At 46.1% G+C, this 22,668-nt stretch overlaps 1 protein-coding gene across 1 annotated transcript in view; it reads left to right on the forward strand.

The window, feature by feature from the left end:
• pde4a (phosphodiesterase 4A, cAMP-specific) overlaps positions 1–20,589 on the forward strand; it is a 40,212-nt gene extending 19,623 nt beyond the window's left edge. The window contains 16 exon segments of the mRNA XM_068577842.1: positions 7,058–7,243; positions 7,645–7,681; positions 7,835–7,905; positions 8,675–8,724; positions 9,464–9,576; positions 14,828–14,857; positions 14,859–14,922; positions 15,020–15,127; positions 15,130–15,182; positions 15,997–16,095; positions 16,184–16,348; positions 16,465–16,564; positions 17,076–17,230; positions 17,314–17,436; positions 19,246–19,428; positions 19,605–20,589. Of these exon segments, the coding sequence (XP_068433943.1) occupies positions 7,058–7,243; positions 7,645–7,681; positions 7,835–7,905; positions 8,675–8,724; positions 9,464–9,576; positions 14,828–14,857; positions 14,859–14,922; positions 15,020–15,127; positions 15,130–15,182; positions 15,997–16,095; positions 16,184–16,348; positions 16,465–16,564; positions 17,076–17,230; positions 17,314–17,436; positions 19,246–19,428; positions 19,605–20,132 (2,065 nt within the window). The 3' untranslated portion in view covers positions 20,133–20,589.
• Positions 20,590–22,668: the final 2,079 nt, after the last annotated feature.

A 22,668-nucleotide genomic window follows, 5' to 3' on the forward strand; every position in this document is an offset into this window, starting at 1 on the left:
CGAGTGCTTTATAATAATAATGAAAACCCCAACTAATGTGCTCGATAGGGCCGCGGATGATTCAACCGCAGCAATGGAGTACAGCTGTGATTATATGGTCAGTCTATACAAGTAGCACCCTTTCCCAATTTGCAAGTCCTCGCTTCTCTTCCCTTCAAACTCCCCCCCCCTCACTGCCTCCCCCACACTGGTAGCAATCAGCCAGGTGCTAAATGCCTGGGTGAGGCACAGCTCATGGGTGGATGGGGGCAGTAATAGAGGAGCGAGGAGGGAGGGGGGGATTGAAATTGCATTTGCACGTGGAAACAAGCATCTGTGCTTGCTTGGCAGAGGAGGAAGCGGGGGCAGGAAATAACTGTCATCCTCTGAGCTGAGAGTACGGACTGTGTGTCGTTGGGGGGGAGAGAGAGAGGGTGATGGACTCAAGCAGGTTAATCATTAACTTAGTGAAGTGAAGAGAATGAGGAAAAGGCGGTGGCGGGTGGCGGGTGGCGGGTGGCAGTGGCGGGTGGGGTTGACTGGGAGTGTTTTTTTCGAAGTAGCTGAAATGAATGAGTGTTGGCGGGGCATCCCCTCAGCGAGGCCTGATTAACGACACCACGCAGTTTGATGGAGGGCGAGGAGAGCTGCCACCGACCAGACGGTTTGGAAAATGCTGATGTGGCAGCAAACTAGCACAAGCCGGTTGAGGATGGGGGTGGGGGAGGGGCTTCCTCTTGGTGATTGCTAATGATTAATCGATCGTGCAGTCAATGGAAGGGATGTATGTGAATCTCTTCTACACTCTCATATAGACTTATAGGTTTAATTAAACTAATTGCTGCATTGGCTCGGAGCCCCAAAGCCCTTTGAAGCCCGCCGTATTAATGACATGAAACCCTTTTGTTGAAGAAATGTGTGCAGAGAGGAGAGAAAATGAAGTGCCGCTGCAGAACAGTTCAATTTCCCCGGCTTATTCTGCACACAAGGACTCTCTGTGAGAAGATGCATGTTCTAATCTAATAAGCATACTAGTACCACACTAATGGTGTGTAATGTTTCTTTATGAATCTAATTCAGCTGGATGTGGTGGAGCACCGGCACGGGTATTGGTTTAAATACCTCGATATGGTATCAGACACTAATATTCCCTATATGTATATTTATATCTGTGTCTTTATTTGTTTATTGTATAAAGTTAGGAACGCAGTGTTTGAGTCAAGCTTTACACAGATAAGGATGATCCCCGTTTCTTCCACACACTGTTGCGTTCAGCTTGTTAATTAAAACACATGGCATTGGTTCGGTACTTGGTATCGGCAGCTGAGGTACAGATGGTCTGATCGGCGTGCATCCCGAGCTTGAAGTTACACATGTGCTGCACAAGCGCTAAATTAGTTTTACATTTTCCAAGTCGGTGACCACGTCTCTCACGTCACGCAAAATGAACCAGAGTCGAGTTGTTAACGTGCCCATCACCATCGGTTTGTCTCCGGCGTGCGTCACAGAGCCCCGGGGAGCTGAAACGAGGAGGCAGCTCAGGTAACGGCTACACGACAGGCAGCAGTTTTAAGTGCGCTTCATCTCCATCCTGACAGAGACTGTTTGCTATCTTCCAATACGAAGGAAGGAAGCCACTCGGCTGGCACAAATCCCCCTTCCCTCTGAAACCTCTGATCTTCGTGTCATTGTCCGCGGCGATACACTCCAGGGACTCTGCTTTCACATAATGAAGCCAAGAGGGCGGCACACAGCGTATAATCACCCTGTGTACAGTCTGCGCGCGCACGCGCATCCAGTTGGCCTTTTTGGAGTGTTTGAGTGAAAACAAGAGCTTCGCCGTGAAAACTCATCTGTGTGTGTGCGCTTAATAGCAACACGGGGGTGTGTTCAGTTCTGTGTGTGTGTGTGTGCATCACATGAGTCACTCTGAGAGGTTCCACCGGCTATTATTGAGCTGGGACTGGTGTATTTAATAGTAGATAGAATAATTGTCTCCTCATCAGCTCTCCGGAGATCACAATGGAAACTGTCATGTGAATTTGAATTCTTGACACCTTTCCAACGTCTGTCTCTGAAACGGCACTGTTCAAACAGGCAGCATGTGTGTGCGAGGCCTTTTTTCGTAAGCGACTTTCTAAGATGCGTTCCACCATCCCATCCCCCTGTGTGTCATAAACCAACGATAGTAACTCTCTCCCAGGAAAACATGGGAGGGGGAAAGCGAGACGCAGAAGAAAGGGCGATTGTGCAAGGCAGGAGGAGAGGAGGAAGCCGCTTGACAAGCCGTCGTACCTTTCCTGTGTTCCTGTGTGCTCGCGCTGGTATAGCTTCTCCCTGAAAGGTGGAACTCCCAATTCATGCAGCAGGTTTTTTTGTTTTTTTTTCGGTTCGCTGCTCTCGCTCAAAAAAGGCGGAGGGAAAAAAACAGATACTATTCACAAGTCGTCTCATTTGTGCTCTCATCCTGGAGGTGCAGTGTGTATATTCAAATCGGGACACACAAAGTTTGGATAGTTTTCCTCTTTAGTGTGCAGGTTGTCACACGGACGTGCCGGCACACACGATTTCTCTCTCTCTCTCTCTCTCTCTCTCGCTCGCTCACACACACATACACACACACACACACAATTTAAAATGTCCAATTTATATTCCAAACACGACTAAAGGTTAGCCCCTCTACCAAAAACAAAACGTGTTTGGAGGTGAGTTTTCCGCTCAGTCGAGCAGCAACTAAGAATTAGATTTCATCAGGAATCAATCAACAACATGTGATGCTGTAAAGTTTAATCTGTTGTTTTGATTCTCTGAACTTCAGCCTGCAGTGCAGACATTTACACATTATAGACATGTCTCTTAATTACTTAAATATCAAAAAGCATAAAAAAATCTTATTTTTTTATTTAATTTTATTCGTCAAACAATTGTTTCATCGGCCCAACAAAGTCATAAACACCTCTGCGTATGAATGTTTGTCTGTTTCCTGTCTCTTTTGAATTAAAAGCAAATAACCTTCATTGAGTTGAATTCCAAAAAAAAAACACTGGCCTGCTATTGTTAACTGAAAATAACTCGCCACCTCTATAGTACATCTAGGGCTCAAAGTCTTCAGTTTTACGTGATAAAAATGTGACTGTGTAATAGAAATATGTTATTTTTCAGTCAAGACAACTCTGTGAGGACGTGGAGGACCAGACAATGCCACAGGAAATCAATACAGACGCTGTGCAACCGTTACTGAGAAAACCTAAACTCGCTCACCACTTCTTCAGTTGTCTCTTGCGACACTCTCACCACACTTACAACAGAAATGTTTCGCAATGCAATTCCAGTAATCCCAGCATTAATACAGTTGCACTGCTGTTAATCTGTACCGTCTATTACGAGGGAACCTGATACCTGCGCTAGTTTAACGGCCGCAGCCGAATATTTCTGCATTTTGGAGCTGCAGTGTGTTGAGAAGCCATGTTGGAGGGAAAAAAGAAAATCCTGCTTGAGGCCGTCGAGCATCTCCCATGTCATCAGTGGATTAGTAGTGGTTGACCTCACGCACCTAGTTGGAAAGCTATTTCATGGTCTCATTGTTGCTCATGCAGAACATCAAGGCCGAGCTGCGTCTGCTCACGTCTAAAGGCCAAGGAAAGTGCTGTTGCCGAGCGAGGCTGTTGATGTCAAAATAAGAAATGTTTTGGGCGCAAACCTTGCGCGCTCTTCAGTGGAACATGTAAACATTTACACAGGGGCATGAGTCAACCCGTTTCCCCCTGACTTTTTTTTTTTCTCTCTCTCTCTCTCTTTTCTCTCCTCTTTTTTCCCCTTCAAATTACACAGCTCCTGTGTGTTGCTCGACTCATGCAGCCTGTTGTCTGTTGCTCTTACCGATCAGCCTTTTCCTGTTGCTGCAGAGGAACTGCGAGCAGTGAGATAAGGACAGCCAGAGCACATGCTTGTGCCGGGGAGGCGGGGGAGGAGATCAAAAAAAAGAAAAAGAAAAGAGTAACAGATACAACGTGAAGGGCAAAGGGCCGCCTAATTGGCACATTACCATAGCTCATCACAGTCGCGGCCGCTTGGTGTCTCCGGGGTTGTGGACGTGTGGCGGCGGCGGCGGCGGCGGCCACTGCGACGAGGAGACCGGCTGGGGACAGAGGTCCGGTTTGGTCCGGCTGGTCCCGGCAGCGGCAGCAGCAGGAGACAGCTGAGCTGGGTGAAACATCAGGAGGAGCTCTCTTCTGGGAGGCTGAGGAGGAGACAAACAAAAAAACCCGCTCAGGGAAAAGGATTAAGGAGACCTGCATGAATCCAGGGGAACAAACCGAGGATGTGAGAAGAAGGGGAACTGGAGTTTAAGCACCCAGGGCCGGAGGATCACAGCGCAGGATATGCATGTTTATGCACTTTGACTCCTCCAGCATGAGACGCGCGGGGGAGCAGGACTAAAGGGAGGATCAGGCCTCGCTATCTGGAATTTAGGACAGTTCACGTCACGTGGTCTTCGCGTCGGCTCGATACGTGAGTCGACGCACTAAAGAGTCGTGGAGGGGGATTGCGTGGTGGTGGGGGAGGGGGGAGGGAGGGAGACATTTTTAAGTGGAGGCTGGGGGAGCTTCCTTCAACTGGTCGGCTCCAGCCAGGGCCAGAGCGGACAGCGATGAGTCAGAGGAAGCTGACGCGACAGATGAGGTTATGGGAGAGTCCGGAGGGTCCACCTCCCGCGCCCTCCCTCGCCTCACCTGTGTCACCGGGCGATCAGGCTCGAGGACACGGAGGCTCGTCTTTGTTTCGCCGCTTGAAACTGAACTGCAGCATTCGGGAGCGCAGGCGCTCGTCTCACTCTAACATCGCCTCCCTTTGCAGGTACAGTTCTGCACGTGTGAGCCACTGATCTTTAAATTTGTCCCAGTTCTCAGTAGCGTATGGGCGGGTGGAGAGAGAACGAGCCCCCAGAAGGCCCTTGCCACCTCGCCGACAGGAGCAAGACACACTCACTCGTGGTTTACCTTCTTTTTGTTGTGGTTTTGTGTCTCTCCCTTGTTTTTCTTTTGGATTTCTTTGCAGATGTTTTCTGTCTTTTTGAAGTTGTTTGATGTGTCTTTTTGGTTGTTCCGCATCTCTTGGTAGTTGTTCACGTGTCTTTCTAGTCGTGATGCGTCTCCCCTTCGTGGTTTTGTTCTCCGTGTGAGACATTTTGTACGTGAAGGACGAGGCTGGGACTGGACTTGTGCCCGGGAGGCCTGATCAGTAATCAATCCATGTTTTCGATGAGGTGTGCAGCGTCATGAAAATGAATTATTCCAAGCACACGCTCTAATAACCACAGTCAGATGGATTAGATTTTGGGAAGTGGTGAAAGTCTGAAGTCTCATAATTACTCTCAAAGTTTGCAGGGGGAAAAAATAAAACGGGGATTAGTGTGTGCATCTGGCAGACATTCCCCCTGGCAGACATTTTTGATGTGCTTTTCATTGCCGGAGAAACTTGTTTAATGATAATTTGATCTGTAGTCACTTTCACAAAGCCTTCTGGGGAGACAAGTGGCTCCTAATTGGCCAATTTATAAGTCAATTCTAAAAATAACACGCTTCACGTTTAATTTTAGAACGAATTTTCACAACGGAGTCGACAACACAAGTGTGCAAAGTTTGGGAGGAATGGGCGGGGAGGGGTGTTGTGGAGATAAAAGTTATCCTACATTAAAAATAGATGCTGCAGCTACACTGCAACCGGTTCCCCATCTGTCCTTGTCATCTCAACATCTGACTACAGCCTGAAAGTGATTCATACTATTATTTATATCATATCTGTGTATATTGGAAGTCGGGCTGAATAATTTTGAAGAAATATCTAAATGCGATAACTTGACTGATATTGCAGTGACGATATATTAGAGTGAAAGATCATTTTTACCTCGAAATTGAATTGAAAAGCATATGAGAATGATGATGATTCTTGCAGGGATCGGTACCCAACAAATATGTTTACTTCAGTTTGAAGAATATGATGTGTGCACACATGTTTAAAATGTTTTTTCGACTCACATTTAGCCTTTTATGAAATATTGCCGCTCCTGCGATTTGAAAATAGCCATTTTGACCGTTTTGTCATTTCGATACAATTTTGTTGTTTTCATGGTTCACATCTGTTAACGATTCAGAAAGTAAACACTTTTCAAAAATGTTGTCAGATAAATTGCCGTCTGTCTGTTCTGTTACCAAAAAGTTGTCCGTAGTTTTCTTCTCATATGATGCCAAACTCTAAAAGCCCATTCCATCAATACTGACTCCCCTTCTCAGCTGTTGGATTATATCTTCTTTCATCTCAAGTTTTATTGAGGCGGTTTTATTAGGGAGTTTTATTGAGGAGGTTTTATTAAGCAGTTTTATTAAGGAGTTTTGTTGACAAAGAGACTATGAACTTCCTTTAAATGGATCCGACCGGTTCGTTCTGGCCGTGTGTTTATTGTTAGTCAGCGATCTGCTGGTGGAACATTCCTGGGTTGGATGTTATATATCTGGTATCAGTCTGAATGTGTAAGGGGTCATAAATGAGCTGAGCGAGCCCCAACAACCTGGGTTGTCTCTCCGGGTCAAAGCTGTGTGTTTGATGTGTTTTCTTTGGATTCAGCCTTCTTTGAGGAGAGAAACCAGAATCAAGGGGAGATACTTTATTCTAAATGTTTACCACCATGAAACATGTTACTACATACAGACATGTTTTAGTTTTGAATGTGCAAATAAGTCAACACCTTATGTGCTTATTAGCAAAATATTCCAGATGAGAAATCTGAACATTGGATATGGTTCAAATGTTTGGTTTCATTTTGTTGACATATTAGCATTAAAGCTTTCAACAGAGGCAACTGTGATATCTCTTTGTATCAACCCATAAATCAGAAAATTCTGTCAGCAGCCACACAAAAAAAACAAACACATTTTAGCAGAGACTAGACTCAGTGTGTTCATGTTTATCTTGTTGTCGCTGCAAAAGAGAAGCAGCAGCGAAACAGACGCACAAATTGAAAATGCAACAGATGTAAAGACCCATTTCGTCCCCTTTGTCGCCTTCTCCAACCCTCCAGCTTCGATTCAGAGAATGGCCCCTCGCCAGGACGCAGTCCCATGGATTCGCAGGCGAGTCCTGGGTTGGTGCTCCACCCTTCTTTCCCCCAGAGCCAGCGCAGGGAGTCCTTCCTGTACCGCTCGGACTCGGACTTCGACACGTCCCCCAAAACCATGTCACGCAACTCCTCCATCAACAGTGAGGGGTAAGCACGAAGCCATCATCATCATCATCATCCTGGGCCCATCATGTGATGTGGCCAGTCTCCACACGCACACACACACATACACACAATCCCAATCAACAAAGCACAGTGGTTTTGATTGTAATCATGCAGTCATTATGCAAATGAAATCATGATGAATCTTCTTAACGTCAACTGTTCTCGTCTGTTTCTTGGCTTGCCTCGCAGTAAGTTCAACGCACCCAGAACCTCCCATCAGTGTATATTCAGGACACTTTCTCTGTTTAGATCCACATACGTTCTTTGTAAACATCCAGCGAACAGATGCGGCCCCTCATGTAAACACCAACGCCGAGCTGCACCCAGGCGCTCACATCCATCTAATTTTTGTGTGTGCACCTTTTTGCTTTTTCGCCCCGCAGGCACGCCGAAGACATGATCGTCACCCCTTTCGCCCAGGTATGCTTTCCTCGTGCGCCGCCGTCTGACATGTTTAATTGCTGTAAATGACTGGAAAAGGTGGCTAATTAGTGGAGTGAACTTGTCCCCCACTCCTCCTGCTCCCTCCCCTCCCTCCTTCTCTCCGCCCTACGCTGTCCATCCATCCCCCAGGTGTTGGCCAGCCTACGAACTGTAAGAAGCAACTTCACCATCCTCGCCAATGTCACAACACCCACTAACAAGTCAGTATCATGTTGTCAAGCGACCCCCTCTCCCCCTCCCACCCCCCACCCCCCTAACTTACACCCATCACGACTGCCTGCTTAGTTTGCAGCGTGTGTTTGCAAATGTCTCCTCCTCCGTGCTCCCGTAGGGAAACAATTTAGCCGTCATGATTAACCAGTTTAGGATTATCAGGGTGCGCTCAAAGGGGAAATGCAATGTGCATTATTTGGCGTCCCTCCAAAACGCTGGCTGAGAATAGAGTGCGGAGAGCATGACGCCTGTAGTCGCGTGTCCCTGAGTCTGCACCCAGACGACCGAGAGGCGGTCAATACTCTTCTTCTTTCGGAGTGCAGCAGATGTAGACAGTTGACAGGCTTTTAGCTGCACGCCAATATGTTAGTTATATATATATAGATGTATAAATCAAAGCACCAGAGCATTATCAGCATCTATAATTATTCAGTGTCCTGAAAATGCCTTCCTCAATGCTCAACCGTGGGACCATGAAGGCTGTACATGAGAGGAGAGCACAGCTTTGTCTTTGTCTCAATTTGGATGAATACATATTTAATAATCCTTCATTATTCAAAGGCATTTTGAGAGTCAAAAGTCACACTTGCTCTCTTTTTTTAGGGGCATATAAACAAATACATATTTAAACCCCCTGCGTGAGCAGAGCCTTTTGTTGCCCCCTCCTCCCCCTGTAATGCCGAGTGTGTGTTGAAGCCCAGCAGGGGGCAGCAGCGTGTGGTTCTCCTTCTGATGTAATGATGTGTTTGTCCACAGGAGGTCACCAGTGACAAGCCAACCCACTGTTCCCCAAGCTACACTCTCTGGTAGGTTGTCGGCTAATTAAAACTCGGAGTCCAAAGAGTCTCACGGTCCCCTGCACGGCTGTGAGGACACACTGAAGGCTCCCACACTCCCTGAATGCATCACCAGTAATGAAAATGACCGCACAGAACATCATGAGGCTATTATTGAGGATTTAATTAGCTGTGCTGTACACATTAAAGAGACTCAACATAGAATGCTGAAGATTTTGACTTTTTATTTAGTTTAACACTTAATGTATGAGAGTTTTTCCTGTATATATATATATATATATATATATATATATATATATATATATATATATATATATATATATATATATATATATATATAGATAGATAGATAGATAGATAGATAGATAGATAGATAGATAGATAGATAGATAGATAGATCAATATCACACTCTACTGATGATGTATGATTTTTACAGCATTAGGAAACAAATAACATATCTCATTATTGCCTTGTGAAGATGTATATTTAGTCAATCAGTTTTAAAGTGAAAGCTGAAGTATATATTTTTTTACAAACATATTAATATACACAATGTGACCACATCAAATAACACAAATAACTTTGGATCCAGTCGTTGTCTCGTATTATTATATTGATTTAAAGAGATGCTTCCTATCATTCATGGCCACAGTGGACATTTTTCAACCCTTAAACTATTAACTTACAGAGCAAAAGACAATCGATCTCCTCCCAGGTCATCACTGTGTGTGTGTGTGTCCTCTACAGAGGAGACATACCAGCAGATGGCTCGGGAGACTCTGGAGGAACTGGACTGGTGTCTGGACCAGCTGGAGACCATTCAGACCCACCGCTCCGTCAGCGAGATGGCCTCCAACAAGGTGCACACCTGTCCACACACAAACATGCTGTACTTCCACTGCCCTCCTGCCTCAAGGTGGCACCAAGCTCGTGAATGAATCCTGCGGTAGCAGCTGTATCCCTGTACAACATGCATCATGGATAGAACTTCCTGTTTAAGCTCCACTAAGGTCAAATATTAAATCAATTAAAAAAACAACCTGCAGGAGTAGTTTGGTCAAACTTACTCATTCTAAGAACATTTGGTTGTAAAAACCCTTCATCTGAAACACCTGACACATTGGACACACTATTGTTTAGAAAACGTACAGAGAGTTGTTCATTCAATGTAATTCTGTAAAACTTGTTGTTTGCTGGGTTTATTCGCAGTCCTGTGGTATTAGTCTTGATGAATAATTAATGCAACACATGTGGTCGACCGTCTCTGAGCTTTCATGGCATTTGTTTGACAAAATGCACCGATTATGCCGAGTTAAGCGTGAGTGTGTACAACTGCAAGAGATGGAGGTTGTAGTGAGCATACGTCTGATTGTCGAAATGAGAGAACATGAGCAGGCTTCCTAAGCCTGTGTGTACTTGTATTTGTTGGGGCACCCGGAGAGAGAGAGAGAGAGAGAGAGAGAGAGAGAGAGAGAGAGAGAGAGAGAGAGAGAGAGAGAGAGAGAGAGAGAGACAGAACAGAGAGAAAGAGAGAGAGAGAGAGAATGGAGAGAGGGTGACTGTCTGTGGTTATGGAGGACATGGTGATGCTGATGTCTCTGCTGTAACCTTGGTTGCTATCGAACAGCAGCAGGGTCTGCCCTTCCTTTTTAGTCATTGGCTTCCCACTCTGACCACAAGCCATGTGGTTCGGGCGACAACCAATGAAATAGAGGGGATGCTCCTTTAATAGTGTTCCGTCTTAAAGCGACAGCGACGAGGTGCCTTATTTGTTTGATTCTGGAAATTCTTCCCATGTTGCACATCACTGGTGATGAAAAAAAAAAAAGGTTCTTCATGTGTGTTTACATTCAGTCAAGCTTGTGATGAAGGACTGAGGGAGAGACGACAGGATGTGCTTGAAGGACATCCTTTGTGTGTGTCTGTGTGTTCATTTCTGTGTGTGTGTACATACAATGTGCAGAGAGACGTCTCCCGGGGTAAACAGAGTCCCTGTGAATATGTCGCTGCCTTTCTGAGCTACATAAATCCTCCGCTCTGTGCCAACATGGAGGTACACATGAATATTCCCACTCAGTCTCTCACTCGTTCTCACACCCTTGCACACACACATATTTTCGACAGACGTACATGCTGCCTTGTCGCGCATGCGCACTCGCAGGCTGAGAGCAGAAGCAGGCACAGACACGCACACACGCGCGCGCACACACATGCATGCGCCTGCAGCCACACTGCCTGATTAGCTTGCGAGAGCTGTCTACAGCATCCAGGGAAATGGCGCAAGAGGCAGAGCATTGGAGGAGCAACGGCAGCCTGAAGCAGCAGGATTAGACCTCTGGCATCCCGGCCAGCTGAGGCATGGATTGACTCGGAGCAGGGGACTGGGCTACGGAGCGATCGGGAAGGCAGCCTGACTGACTGTGGACTGACTGACTGTGTGTTGTTGGGGCTCGGTGTGAGACGGCTGATGCACCGGTAGGACTGGGCCGGGCCTCTGGATCCGTACCGTGGGGGAGGGGCAGCCGACGCAGGGAGAGGGAGCCTGTTTTTCCAGACCAGAGCTCTGGTGTGATTCTCCAGCCTGACCGTCTGCCACAGGCCTACCTGCATCCCTCTCTGTCTCTCTCTCTCTCTGTCTCTCTCTCGCTCTCCTCATCCTCGTTTTCTTCTCTTGCTATTGTCATCTGCTTCTCCCGTCTCTCTCCCCCGATGTTGCCGCTGTCATCCAAGCTCCCCCTACCTCCATCACTCGATACTATGGTCATCGTTCCGTCCTGGCGTCACCATCGCTCCATCCCTCTCACCTCCATCATCTAAATATTTTAGTACTGTTTGCCAAGCAGCTCTGCTCTCGCAACATCATTTTCCCGTTCACATCTCTCTCACATCCCCACTCATCTCCTCCATCGGCTCCTTTCTGTGCCCTTCAGACGGTCCCCCCCGCTCCCTCTCCTTTTCCGTTCCCCTCCATCTTCCCTCTTTCGGCTCCCATCCACCTCTACCCTGCAGTGACTGTATATTTGGGTCAGTCTGCTCAGCAAATGGGATGAGATGTAGTCTCCACAGCGGCCGGATCCAGGGGGCTCCTGGTCTGCCCATCAGGGGGACCCTCATCTTCGGACCATAACAAGGCTGGAGCCGAACTCTGGACTGACTGGGTGGCCTGCTTTGGGGTGCTGCATGTAGGCGAGGACAGTCTGCACCAGCTGCCCCCCTCCCCCACCCTCGCCCCCTTCCCCTGTTCCTTTCGCCCCCCTCTCGGGGCAGCCGTCACTCTGGAGTGTCCCGGCTTGACTGGCTGTGGCCTCTCCTCGCGCACCCTGACGACGCCCTCATGCCACTGGGGCACCCGCAGCGCCCCCGCTCCGCTCCACTACCGCACCTCCTGCCTGTGCCACCGGCCCAAACCCCCCGTCACCCTCAACATGGGTGTAGCGGAGGCCATTGACCCGGCGCCATCCCCCTGCCCCTCGCCTGTACCAGGGGGCTACAGGCTGCCCCGCTCCTCCAGCTACAGCCCCCTGCAGGGGAGGGCAGGGGCAGAGCTGGACCTCGATGCGGCCGCTGGAGGGGTTCTGGAGGGAAGTGGGACGGCGGCGGAGCGCAGGACGCCCTTAGTGGACCTGTTCTGTGAGACCTGCTCCAGGCCCTGGCTCATGGGGTGGTGGGACCAGGTAGGGTTCGGAGAGCTTGCAGAGGGCAAACAAGGCCTGGCAGTGGCCATCTTGGATGTGGATTCTTCAAGTGTTACATCTAAGCATGCATCAACAACTCATCTGTGTGTTTACTTCATCTTCTTATGTGTCTTTATGTAAATCCAGAAGTCATGGTGTTAGTTTGTGAATGTCATGTGTTCATAAGGGAGAATTGACCTGTGACTTATATTCTGAATTCATGTGGTGGAGGTAGGTTTTGTGGGTCTGATGGTGGCTTTGTGAGGCACTGTAAGGCATTGTGTTCACGTACATAATTTATACAGGAATCCACTGAAGGGGAACAGGGATGAGAGCACAGAGTTTATTAACTCTGCTCAGTGTCCCCACCTTGCAGCAGCAATGTAAACAAAACGACAATATCACTCTTATGCTTCATCCTTCGATATCTAGTCTACATGTCTGCCCTTTGAGAATACACCTAGCCGCCTAAAATTGTGTAAAGTAGTCCAGCCATCTTTACTGCAGGTACATTGCAGTGTCACATGATGTCCATTTCCATCCTGCACACCTGCGTCCCACATCCCTCTGTTTGTTCCTCCTGCCTGAGGCTAACACAGACTGAAGGAAGCCAAGCGGATTGTCAGTGAAGGACAATGCCTATTGTGTCTCAGGGCTGAGTTCCTTTTGTCCTCAGGTGTGCTAACATGTAACATCCATAACAATGTCTGGTAGTCTGTAAGTTAGACATTGTGTCAGTTTTCTTTGATACGTCAGGTTTGCATTTTGATGCGATGTCTTGGCTCAGTGTTACCAAAACAAACTCCAGCTTTTCACTTTCCTGTTTTCTTGAATGACATTGGGCACATGAGGATGAATGAGTTTGTTCTCTGCTGATATTTTTACAGTCTGAATCAATCAGTCGTACAGGTTGTAGTTAAGAGGAGGGTCATCTTTAGCAGGTGTGTTATTCGATTACTGTTATGAATCTAAAAGAAAAAAGAAAGCCCTCTTGGGTCCCTCACATATGCAGGTGTACGAGTGTGTGTGTGTGTGTGGTGGGAGGTTGTGGTCATGTCTGTGCAGTGTCCGCATGTTTGCTCCATCAGTCAGTGTCATGAGGAAGAGGGTTGTTTGTCCTGGCACTCGGACTGGCACCGTGGAAGTGTTGGTTGTCAGCTATGACTCAGCGTTACAGCATTAGGGAAGGAAAGAGAGAGAGAGGAGAGAGAGAGAGAGAGAGAGAGAGAGAGAGAGAGAGAGAGAGAGAGAGAGAGAGAGAGAGAGAGAGAGAGAGAGAGAGAATGAGGTTTGGGCTGAGCCTGATGCCCAAGTGTGCCACGGGGCTTGACTTGCTTGCCTGGCTCCTGGTGACTGATTCTGCCTGACCGCTTCTAGGATTTGCCGTCAGAGCACCTATTTGCTCGGCGTATCACGTGACGAGCGACAGGCCGGATGGATGGGTGGAAAAAGAGAGAGAACTGGGAAGAAAAGAGTGAAAGATGGAGGGCATGCATGGAGTGTGTAAAATGGCATAGGAAGCCAAAGTGGAGCCTGTGACAGAGGAGACTGTTGTTTACCGAGAGAGAGAGAGAGAGAGAGAGAGAGAGAGAGAGAGAGAGAGAGAGAGAGAGAGAGAGAGAGAGAGAGATGAGAGAGAGAGAGAGAGAGAGAGAGAGTAATATAAGTAACAGAGAGACATAGAGAGGGAGACAGCAGTGAAGGGGAGGGTTGACCTTGGTAAAGGTCAGAGACACCTGCCTACTCCCTCAGATTGTCACCCAAGCAGCCACCGCTCTCGCATCACGCTGAAGGACTGACTGTGAGGAGGCAGTTGCCACGGCAACCGCTCTGGTTGCCATGGAGATTGTTATGTGTGAAAGATCAGTCGGTAGGACACAGACTGAAGGGGGTTACGTCCGAATCCTTTTGTGTCTTCTTAGCGTGACTTGTGCAACAGGCGACTTGTCGAAAGCCTCCAAATATGAAGAACTAATATAAATCACGTAAAAGCCGAGGGACCGTCCAGTGTTTCGATGTCTGCAGGGATAATGTATTCACGTAATCACATTGTGCCCGCGCCGCACGGACCCGCGGACTAGTTGTTCATGATTGCCCGCCGTCGAATTTAGGAGAATGAACGTGCCACATCAGCGCAGCACATAAATACACGGCGATCAAAACACAGGCGCGCTGAATTGGGGGTATTGAACAGTATGTTCTCAAAAAAGAGGAGGCATGATTCATTGGTTTTTCTCACCCTTTCGTGAATGAAGCCGAGAGTGATCTTTTTTTTCTCATGTTTGACTGATTTTTTGTTGTTTCGTATGAGCACACATGAGATCTGAAGTATGTGTTAATAACTGCGAGGGTTTACCAATCTGCAATAATCTCTACACTGTTGGCTGTGTCGGCTACTTTGTCACTCACTTCCTGTGTCTGTCTCTGCTTCCCTCAGTTCAAGAGGATGTTGAACAGGGAGCTGTCCCCATTTGTCAGAGATGAGTCGCTCAGGGAACCAGGTGTCAGAATACATCTCCACTACCTTTCTAGGTAAAAACACACCTGCTGACATCTATAGCGAGTCCCTTCTAGCTCTGATCCAAGGTCAAGTCCTGGCTGACCTCTGACTCCCCGTCCCCTCCCCCAGATAAGCAGAACGAAGTGGGAGATCCCGTCCCCGACGTTGAGGGAGAGGAGAAGCCCATGTGTCAGATCAGCGGCGTGAAGAAGCTCACGCACAGTTCCAGCCTTTCAAACTCACCACGCCTCGATTCGGTGTGAAGACTGAACACGAGGAAGCGCTAGCCAGGGTAAATACATCCTTTTTTTTACCGTGTTTTTATTGTGTTCATGACTTGTGCTTTCATGCTGCGACATAAAAATCCTCTTGTGGGACAAAACAGACCTGAACCAGCTGATGGAAAAGCAGCTGAGAAGCAAGTTATTGCATCGACACGCACACAAAAAAACCCACAAAGAAGTGCCATTTTAAATGCTGCGTATGTGTAAAACTGATGTTTTCATGTGCTCTCAAATTGGTGAAGATGTTTCTTCATTTGCTGGTGTTGTGTCTAGTAGCAAGTGTTTTTAATGTGCAGTGCTTTGAGCACTCAGGGCCACAATTTAAAAAAGGCACCAAAAAAAAAAGAAAAAAAAAGCATGCAGGCCAACATGTTTTTCTAGCTATTCTGGCCCACAATCCTTTGCACAGCATATACATGAGCAAGAGGGTCAAAGTTCAAGGTGCTATGTCATGAGGAAGTAGTATGTCCCAAATGAATACATACCACATGCAACATTACACGCTTTGTAAGAGCAGCAGCGGACTAAAAGTGAAAAGAAAAAGTGTCCGATTTAACAGCAGAATTTTGATTTTTTTTAACTTCACCTTTCTTTTTTTCTGTCTTTTCGGCATTGGTCCATCAGCGTTAGAGCAAGAGCTTTCTTTTATCTCGCTTTGGGAAAACGTTTTGTCGTTGAGGAAAACAATGATCCAGCTTCATGCAAACATATTCTAATCTAATCTAGTATAAAGGAAGTAAAGGACACACAGTTGCAGTCGCATGTAAGAGTGGATTCAGATTTAGTGCTGATGTGTGCTAATCTGGCTCATTGTGCCTTCAGGAGCTGAACGACTTGAACATCTGGGGCCTTAACATCTTTCGTGTGGCAGAGTACTCTAACAACCGTCCCCTGAGCTGCACAATGTTTGCCATCTTCCAGGTAAGAGACAGGGAGCTTTACCAAGAGTGGACTATACAGTTTGTCATGTGGCACGACTTAACTGTGACCATGACCCCTGTGGCTGCAGGAGAGAGATCTGCTGAAGACCTTCAGTATCCCCGTGGATACATTTGTCACCTACGTGATGACTCTGGAGGACCACTACCATGCCAACGTGGCCTACCACAACAGCCTCCACGCTGCAGATGTCACTCAGTCTACTCATGTACTGCTATCCACTCCGGCTCTAGATGTAAATACCTCGACTGCTCTGCCAGTACACATGCTCAGGCTTTCATAAACACCAGGAGTACAGAAGTCAAAGAGCAGTTTACCTGATTGCTTTCCTCGTTTATTTCTCTCTGACAGGCGGTGTTCACGGATCTAGAGATACTCGCTGCGTTATTTGCCGCTGCCATCCACGATGTTGACCATCCAGGAGTGTCCAACCAATTCCTCATAAACACAAGTGAGTCCAAATCAGATTAAAGATACAACACAAAAACATGTGAATAAAAACAAAGTACATCTCAATGGCCAGAAGAAACTAAAACACATAAATAAATGGACACCACTTTTTAGGAATTGATATACGTGTTGGGAATTGTATATTTGAAAAGAAAGAATTTAAGTATTGACAATTAGGGACATGGAATCTGGTCTACATGGTTATTTGATTGGCTATTTAAGTTTTCCTTCAAACTAATGTGTATGATGCACTCACTTTAGTTAAAACTCTCATATAAGTACTTTAGTACCGCCGTCATCCTCTGAGAACAAAAAGTACACTTTTAACTTGTTGTAGGTTTTAGTACATTTAGTCTGTAAATTGTGGGCTTTCACTCTCTTTCTTAATGTGGATATTTGTCATCAAAGCTTCATTTGCTCTGTGCCCCTTCTTTAAATGGACTGAGTAGTTCAGTACAGTTTGAACCGGTCTGCTTCTAACACATGCTGGGTGTTTTACGGGCTTCTCTCAGACTCAGAGCTGGCCCTGATGTACAACGACGAGTCGGTATTGGAGAACCATCACCTCGCTGTGGGCTTCAAGCTGCTCCACGAGGACAACTGTGACATCTTCCAGAACCTGAGCAAGAGGCAGAGGCAGAGCCTGAGGAAACTTGTTATTGATATGGTGAGCGTTGTCAGCACGCTGTATCGCGTCACCGCCTCGCTATCCCTATTTTATTTTCTCTAATGCATCATTTTTCTTCCCAGGTTTTAGCCACAGATATGTCTAAACACATGAGTTTGCTGGCAGACCTCAAGACAATGGTGGAAACCAAGAAAGTGACAAGTTCTGGAGTACTGCTGCTGGACCATTACACTGATCGGATACAGGTGAGGCGTTACCTTCCTTTATATTCTGAGTTTGTTCCAGAAGAACTGAGCATTACGGAAGCATTGACAGGATGTATTTAAAGCTGCTTTTAACCTGTGAAGATTAAGTGTGTTTTTGTTTTGTTTCTTACTGTTGTGTAACGTCTCTCAGTGACATTGTTATTGCTTCTGTTCTTACCATGTAAAGTGGCTTTGAGTACCTTTTGAAAGCACAATACAAATACAATGTATTATTATTAGTCAGTCACAATGTGTGCATGGAAACCACGAGAGCTGGGACTCGCCTGTCTGGGACTTTCTGATTTTTTTTGTTCCAAATGCTGGTCACTCTTGTTGGAAGTTAAGACGACATGGAGCCGGCTGATTAAAGGTTAAATAATCTCTTCTTTTTAGGGTGGATTATGAGAGATAGAACCACAAGATTTAACATCTGCAGGATCTGGTTATCAAGGATTATGCTGAAGTACTTGATGGAAGATGTAGGTGTTACTTTAGGAGAGAAAGAGAGAGAAATGGAAAGAGAGAGAGAGAGAGAGAGAGAGAGAGAGAGAGCGAGAGAGAGAGAGGGGGAGATATTGTGTGCAGAGAGGAAGAGCTGTTCTGTGTTATCTAAATTGAGTTTGATGTCAGCCAGGCATGCAGAAATATTTGACCTGATTTCACCTGAATTGTGTCAAAGATGTGAATCTGAGCTTTCTTTACGACGACCACAGGAACGGAGGGAAGAGAAACATGCACCGAGTCCCAAGGAAAGAGAGAGGGTGGGTGGGGAGGGGATGTGTTGTTGTTTTTGTTGTCGTCTAAACTCAAGTCTGGAGACCCAGAGACAGGGGGAATGTTGGTTCACTAATTGAAGTCCAACAAGTGTTTCTATGGAAATTATTTGATGCAATAGTTTTGGAAGAGGATTAAGAAAAGCAGAGGCTCCGGCTCACCAATGTCGATGGTTCGATCCCCGGTTGCCCCCGTCCGCATGTCAAAGTATCTTTGAGCGAGAATCTGAACCCAAAGTTGCTTCACAGCAGCTCATTGCTCCTAAAAGGCTGAGGACGGGTCAAATGCAGAACTCAGATTATATGTATGTATGTATGTATGTATGTATGTATGTATGTATGTATGTGAGTGATGAACAAAGTAAACAGTATCTTCTACAACGACACTATTCTCTTGTTGATATCAGATGGGTAAAGGGTTCATGCGCATTTGCGAAGGTGACCTGATGCCAAATAAAAAAAATGCAATAAAACACAATATTTGATATTCAAGAGAGGGAAGAGCACGGGGTTAACAGTGCGGGTGCTTACTGTGCTAAAACACAAAAGGCGTCTGTACCTTTTAGTGAGAGGAAAGAACAAAGTAAAGCCAGACGCAGAAATGGAAAAGGGCACGCAAGGGTGGAAATGTTTGCATGTAATACATAATGCAAACTCACTCAAAAGGAAGGAGTCTCTGTCTGTATGTCTGAGGACACAAGGAAGCAAGGTGTCGAGGTGTCGAGTGTGAAGTTGTTTGACTGGGTGGGTCAAGAGAAATGCCATCTTATATATCTTTTAATTCAAAAAATGAGAGTGCTTTCGAGTTTCTAGAGGCAGGGGACTGGATTTTTTTGAGTTGTTTTTGGCAGTTAACAGAAAAGAAAAGACGAGGGAGTGAACCAAAAAAATAAAAAAGGTAATCACAAAGCTCGTCGTGCACCACCTCCTCTCAGCTGCCACAAGAGTTTTGGTCAGACAACCTCCGTGCATATCTGAATTCAGTGCTCATGATGCTGCATGTACATGATATAGAAACCTGTGGCTGTGTGTGCAGGTGTTGAGGAACATGGTGCACTGCGCTGACCTGAGCAATCCTACGAAACCCCTGGCTGTGTATCGACAATGGACGGAGAGAATCATGGAGGAGTTCTTCCGGCAGGGGGATAAGGAGAGAGAGCGAGGGATGGAGATCAGTCCCATGTGCGACAAACACACTGCATCTGTGGAAAAGAGCCAGGTACAAGAAATCCTGTGCACAACTGGATAAGTGTTAATGCTGGAGGCGGGACGATCTGTCTTCTCTGATCACAGCAGGCATCCTCGTACATCTTTAATGCTGATTTGTAGAGTGGAATGACACCACTGAGATGTATATGATACCCCTCACACTCTTTTTTTTCATTCTGGATGCAGGTGGGCTTTATTGACTACATAGTCCACCCGCTGTGGGAGACATGGGGGGACCTGGTGCACCCCGATGCCCAGGACATCTTGGACACTCTGGAGGACAACAGGGACTGGTACCAGAGCACGATCCCACAAAGCCCCTCGCCTCCTCCCGTGTGCCAAGATAAGGATCTAAACGTCTGCATTGACAAGTTTCAGTTTGAGCTCACTCTCGAAGACAGCTCTCCGAGAGAAGAGGGAGACGACGGGGACAAGACTATGCCAAACCACGTGATACAGGACTGCAGTCAGGGGGAGGAGGAGGAGGAGGAGGATGACGACGACGACGAGGAGGGAAAAAAAGAGAAAGACATAATGACAGAGGAAGAAAATGAGGACATAATAGAAGAGGAAGATGAGGTGGCAATGGAGGAAGAGGAGGTGGAGGAGGAGCTGAAAGCTCAGTTGGAGGTGAGATCTGAAAAGGAGAGACTTTCTGACACAAGTCCTGTAGAGGAAGAGAAAGATTCTTCTTCACAAGCTGAAGATACATGAGTTCTGCTCCCGTGTCTCCCTCCTCACTTGCACACATTATCTTGTTCATCCTTTCAATGGCCAAACCAAGAACAAACAAGACTGCAATGACAATACAGACCTTTAAATATATTTTTCAAAAAGGGAATCAATTAAAAATCGCTTAAAGAGAAGGTGATTACACAGCAACTGTAGATTTGGAGTGGTGACAAGTCCTCCGACTGACTTCACAACAAACTTTAGACTGAAAGGAATTTAGGAGAGCATTAGCGACGGGCAACTGAAGACAGCGTAGCACTCTGGGACTGGAATGCACACACACAAACACACAGGAAGTGTGAACACACACTAGGAGCAAGTCATGAATACACCGATTCAACGTGCGTATGCGCATGCATCAGTCATGCAGTATAATTGGAGCGCAAATGTACCCACTCCTTTCTTGCAAACACACAAACACCTACACGCACACACACACACACACGCGCGCGCGCGCGCACACACACACACACACACACACACACACACACACACATACACATACACACACACACACACACACTTGACTGTATGTTTGCCTGTGTGCATTTACATGAGGGACATTGATCAGTAATGAATCTCTTTGGAAAAAGCCATCTCTTAATGGAGTATTAACTAGTGTTCAGTCAGTATTAGTAATTCATGTTCGTTAGAACTTCAACAGAAACTGTTCTCCTCAGAAAAGCAACACATTCGGGTGACTTTTTTTTTTTTCCATTTCTGTCGGAAAGAAAAATAAGAAAATTCACAGAGTTGGAGGAGAAGAGAAGAAGATATCAAAGGAAAAGAAGATGCTGCGACGAGGGGGGGGCCGCCGGGTCCCGTTCCCCCTTTTCCCTTTACGAGGAGAGTGCTACTGGTGCAAGATGGCTCTGTGCCTTTCTGAAACACCAGCTTCCTGAACGGAGCTGTCGTGAAGCAATGCATTGTGGGACAGGAGTGTCTGATTTTGTTATAATTTGTGTTTTGGATTGTCTCTTGTTAAAGATCTCTCTTTACTGTTCATGGTGTTGTGGTGTGTATCTCACATGTCCAGTTTATGTGGTCATATGTTTTAAGCTAAAAGTCTTCCTTTGTTGCTCTTCTGGTAATATAATAACTCAGAACTCTAGATGCAGAGCAATCACCACCACCACCACCAACCACCAGTGGACTCTTTCCAGCTTATGTTTTATTTTCATATTAGATTTTTTTTTTTTTTTTAAAATCTTTCTGAGAATAAGCCATGTGATGCTTTGAAGCATAAGTTTTGCCTATTTTCTATTTAACATTTGCTAAATATGTTAAAGGGATACATAATTACTTCATCAGCAGAACAAATTTCCACTTGCCATCTCACTTGCACTGCGTGGTTATGTCTTCTCATACACAATGATTCTCACCAAAGTACAGGAGGAGATGCTTCAGTGGGTGAAGTGATTTGAAGGAACAGAGATGAATAGGAAAATCAGGGAGGCAGAATGTGTGGAGAAAGAAAGCGTTGGTCTGGTAGTCCCCAATCATCCTCGTTATGTTTGATGCTTTTTTGCCTTAATGTCAGATGCAGGATACATACCTGCGAGTATGTAGATTTATAAGATATATAATAGATATCCTAGTATATTTATATCACGTCTGTATGCTTATTTCTGTGAGTATCAGTGTGTCTACAATGTATCTAGCATTGCATTTGGAGGAGAAAGGGGAACGTTGCTGCCAGTTAGTTGTCATGTTGTTGCTATGCTCGGATCAACGTGAAGAATGTGTCATTTTATTAATCAGGATGGTCAAAATCTTTAGCAACCTGGAGGCATGCAGAGGAAATAAGAAACAAGAGGCGGTGACAATGAATACGGATGTTTGAATCTGACCAGATTATTGATTTGTTGACGTGACGGAGTTGATGCGTGCGTGTGTTTGTTTGCGTGACTTATTGTGTGGTCATGAGTAAGCAAGTGAGTAACAGAAGGAGAGGGCAGGATGCTAAAGATGTTGTCATATGTGTCATCAGTCCCTCACTGGCATCACCACATTGTCGTTGAATGGCGTTCAGGATTCGATCAGCACAGCTTAAATAGGTCACGGTCTGTTTCGCCGTTTGTTTTTTTCACAGGGTAAACAAACAACAAACAAACAAAAGAACATGAATGTGGTTCTTTTGGAGGGTAAGTTTCTGCAGGTCAGTAACTAAGCTTATCTGAAATTACCACAGTTCGGTGCAACAGAAGCCTGTGTGTTTGATCTGCGCCGTCGTCGGATGGAGCAGAGCTGCCGGGCCACCACACAGGCTTTCATCTTGTGGAATGGGAATCCAGGATTACTATTGCAGTTACTTAAATACAAGATTCCCATATGCATCGGCCTTTTACTTTGAAGATTGTTTTTGTGGCTTCTTGTTATGTCATAAGCTATAAAAACATTAATATTTACTTGCCATACAAACACGATACTGTAGCAATTGTTTCTTATTAAGAAAATTATTCAATTGATTGATTGCTGCCATTCTTTTTAAATGATGAAAAGAAAACCATGGGAAGTG

Source organism: Clinocottus analis, unplaced genomic scaffold, assembly GCF_023055335.1.
Source record: "Clinocottus analis isolate CAN_PGR_092001 unplaced genomic scaffold, fCliAna1.0.p SCAF_16, whole genome shotgun sequence".
Lineage (NCBI taxonomy): Eukaryota > Metazoa > Chordata > Actinopteri > Perciformes > Cottidae > Clinocottus > Clinocottus analis.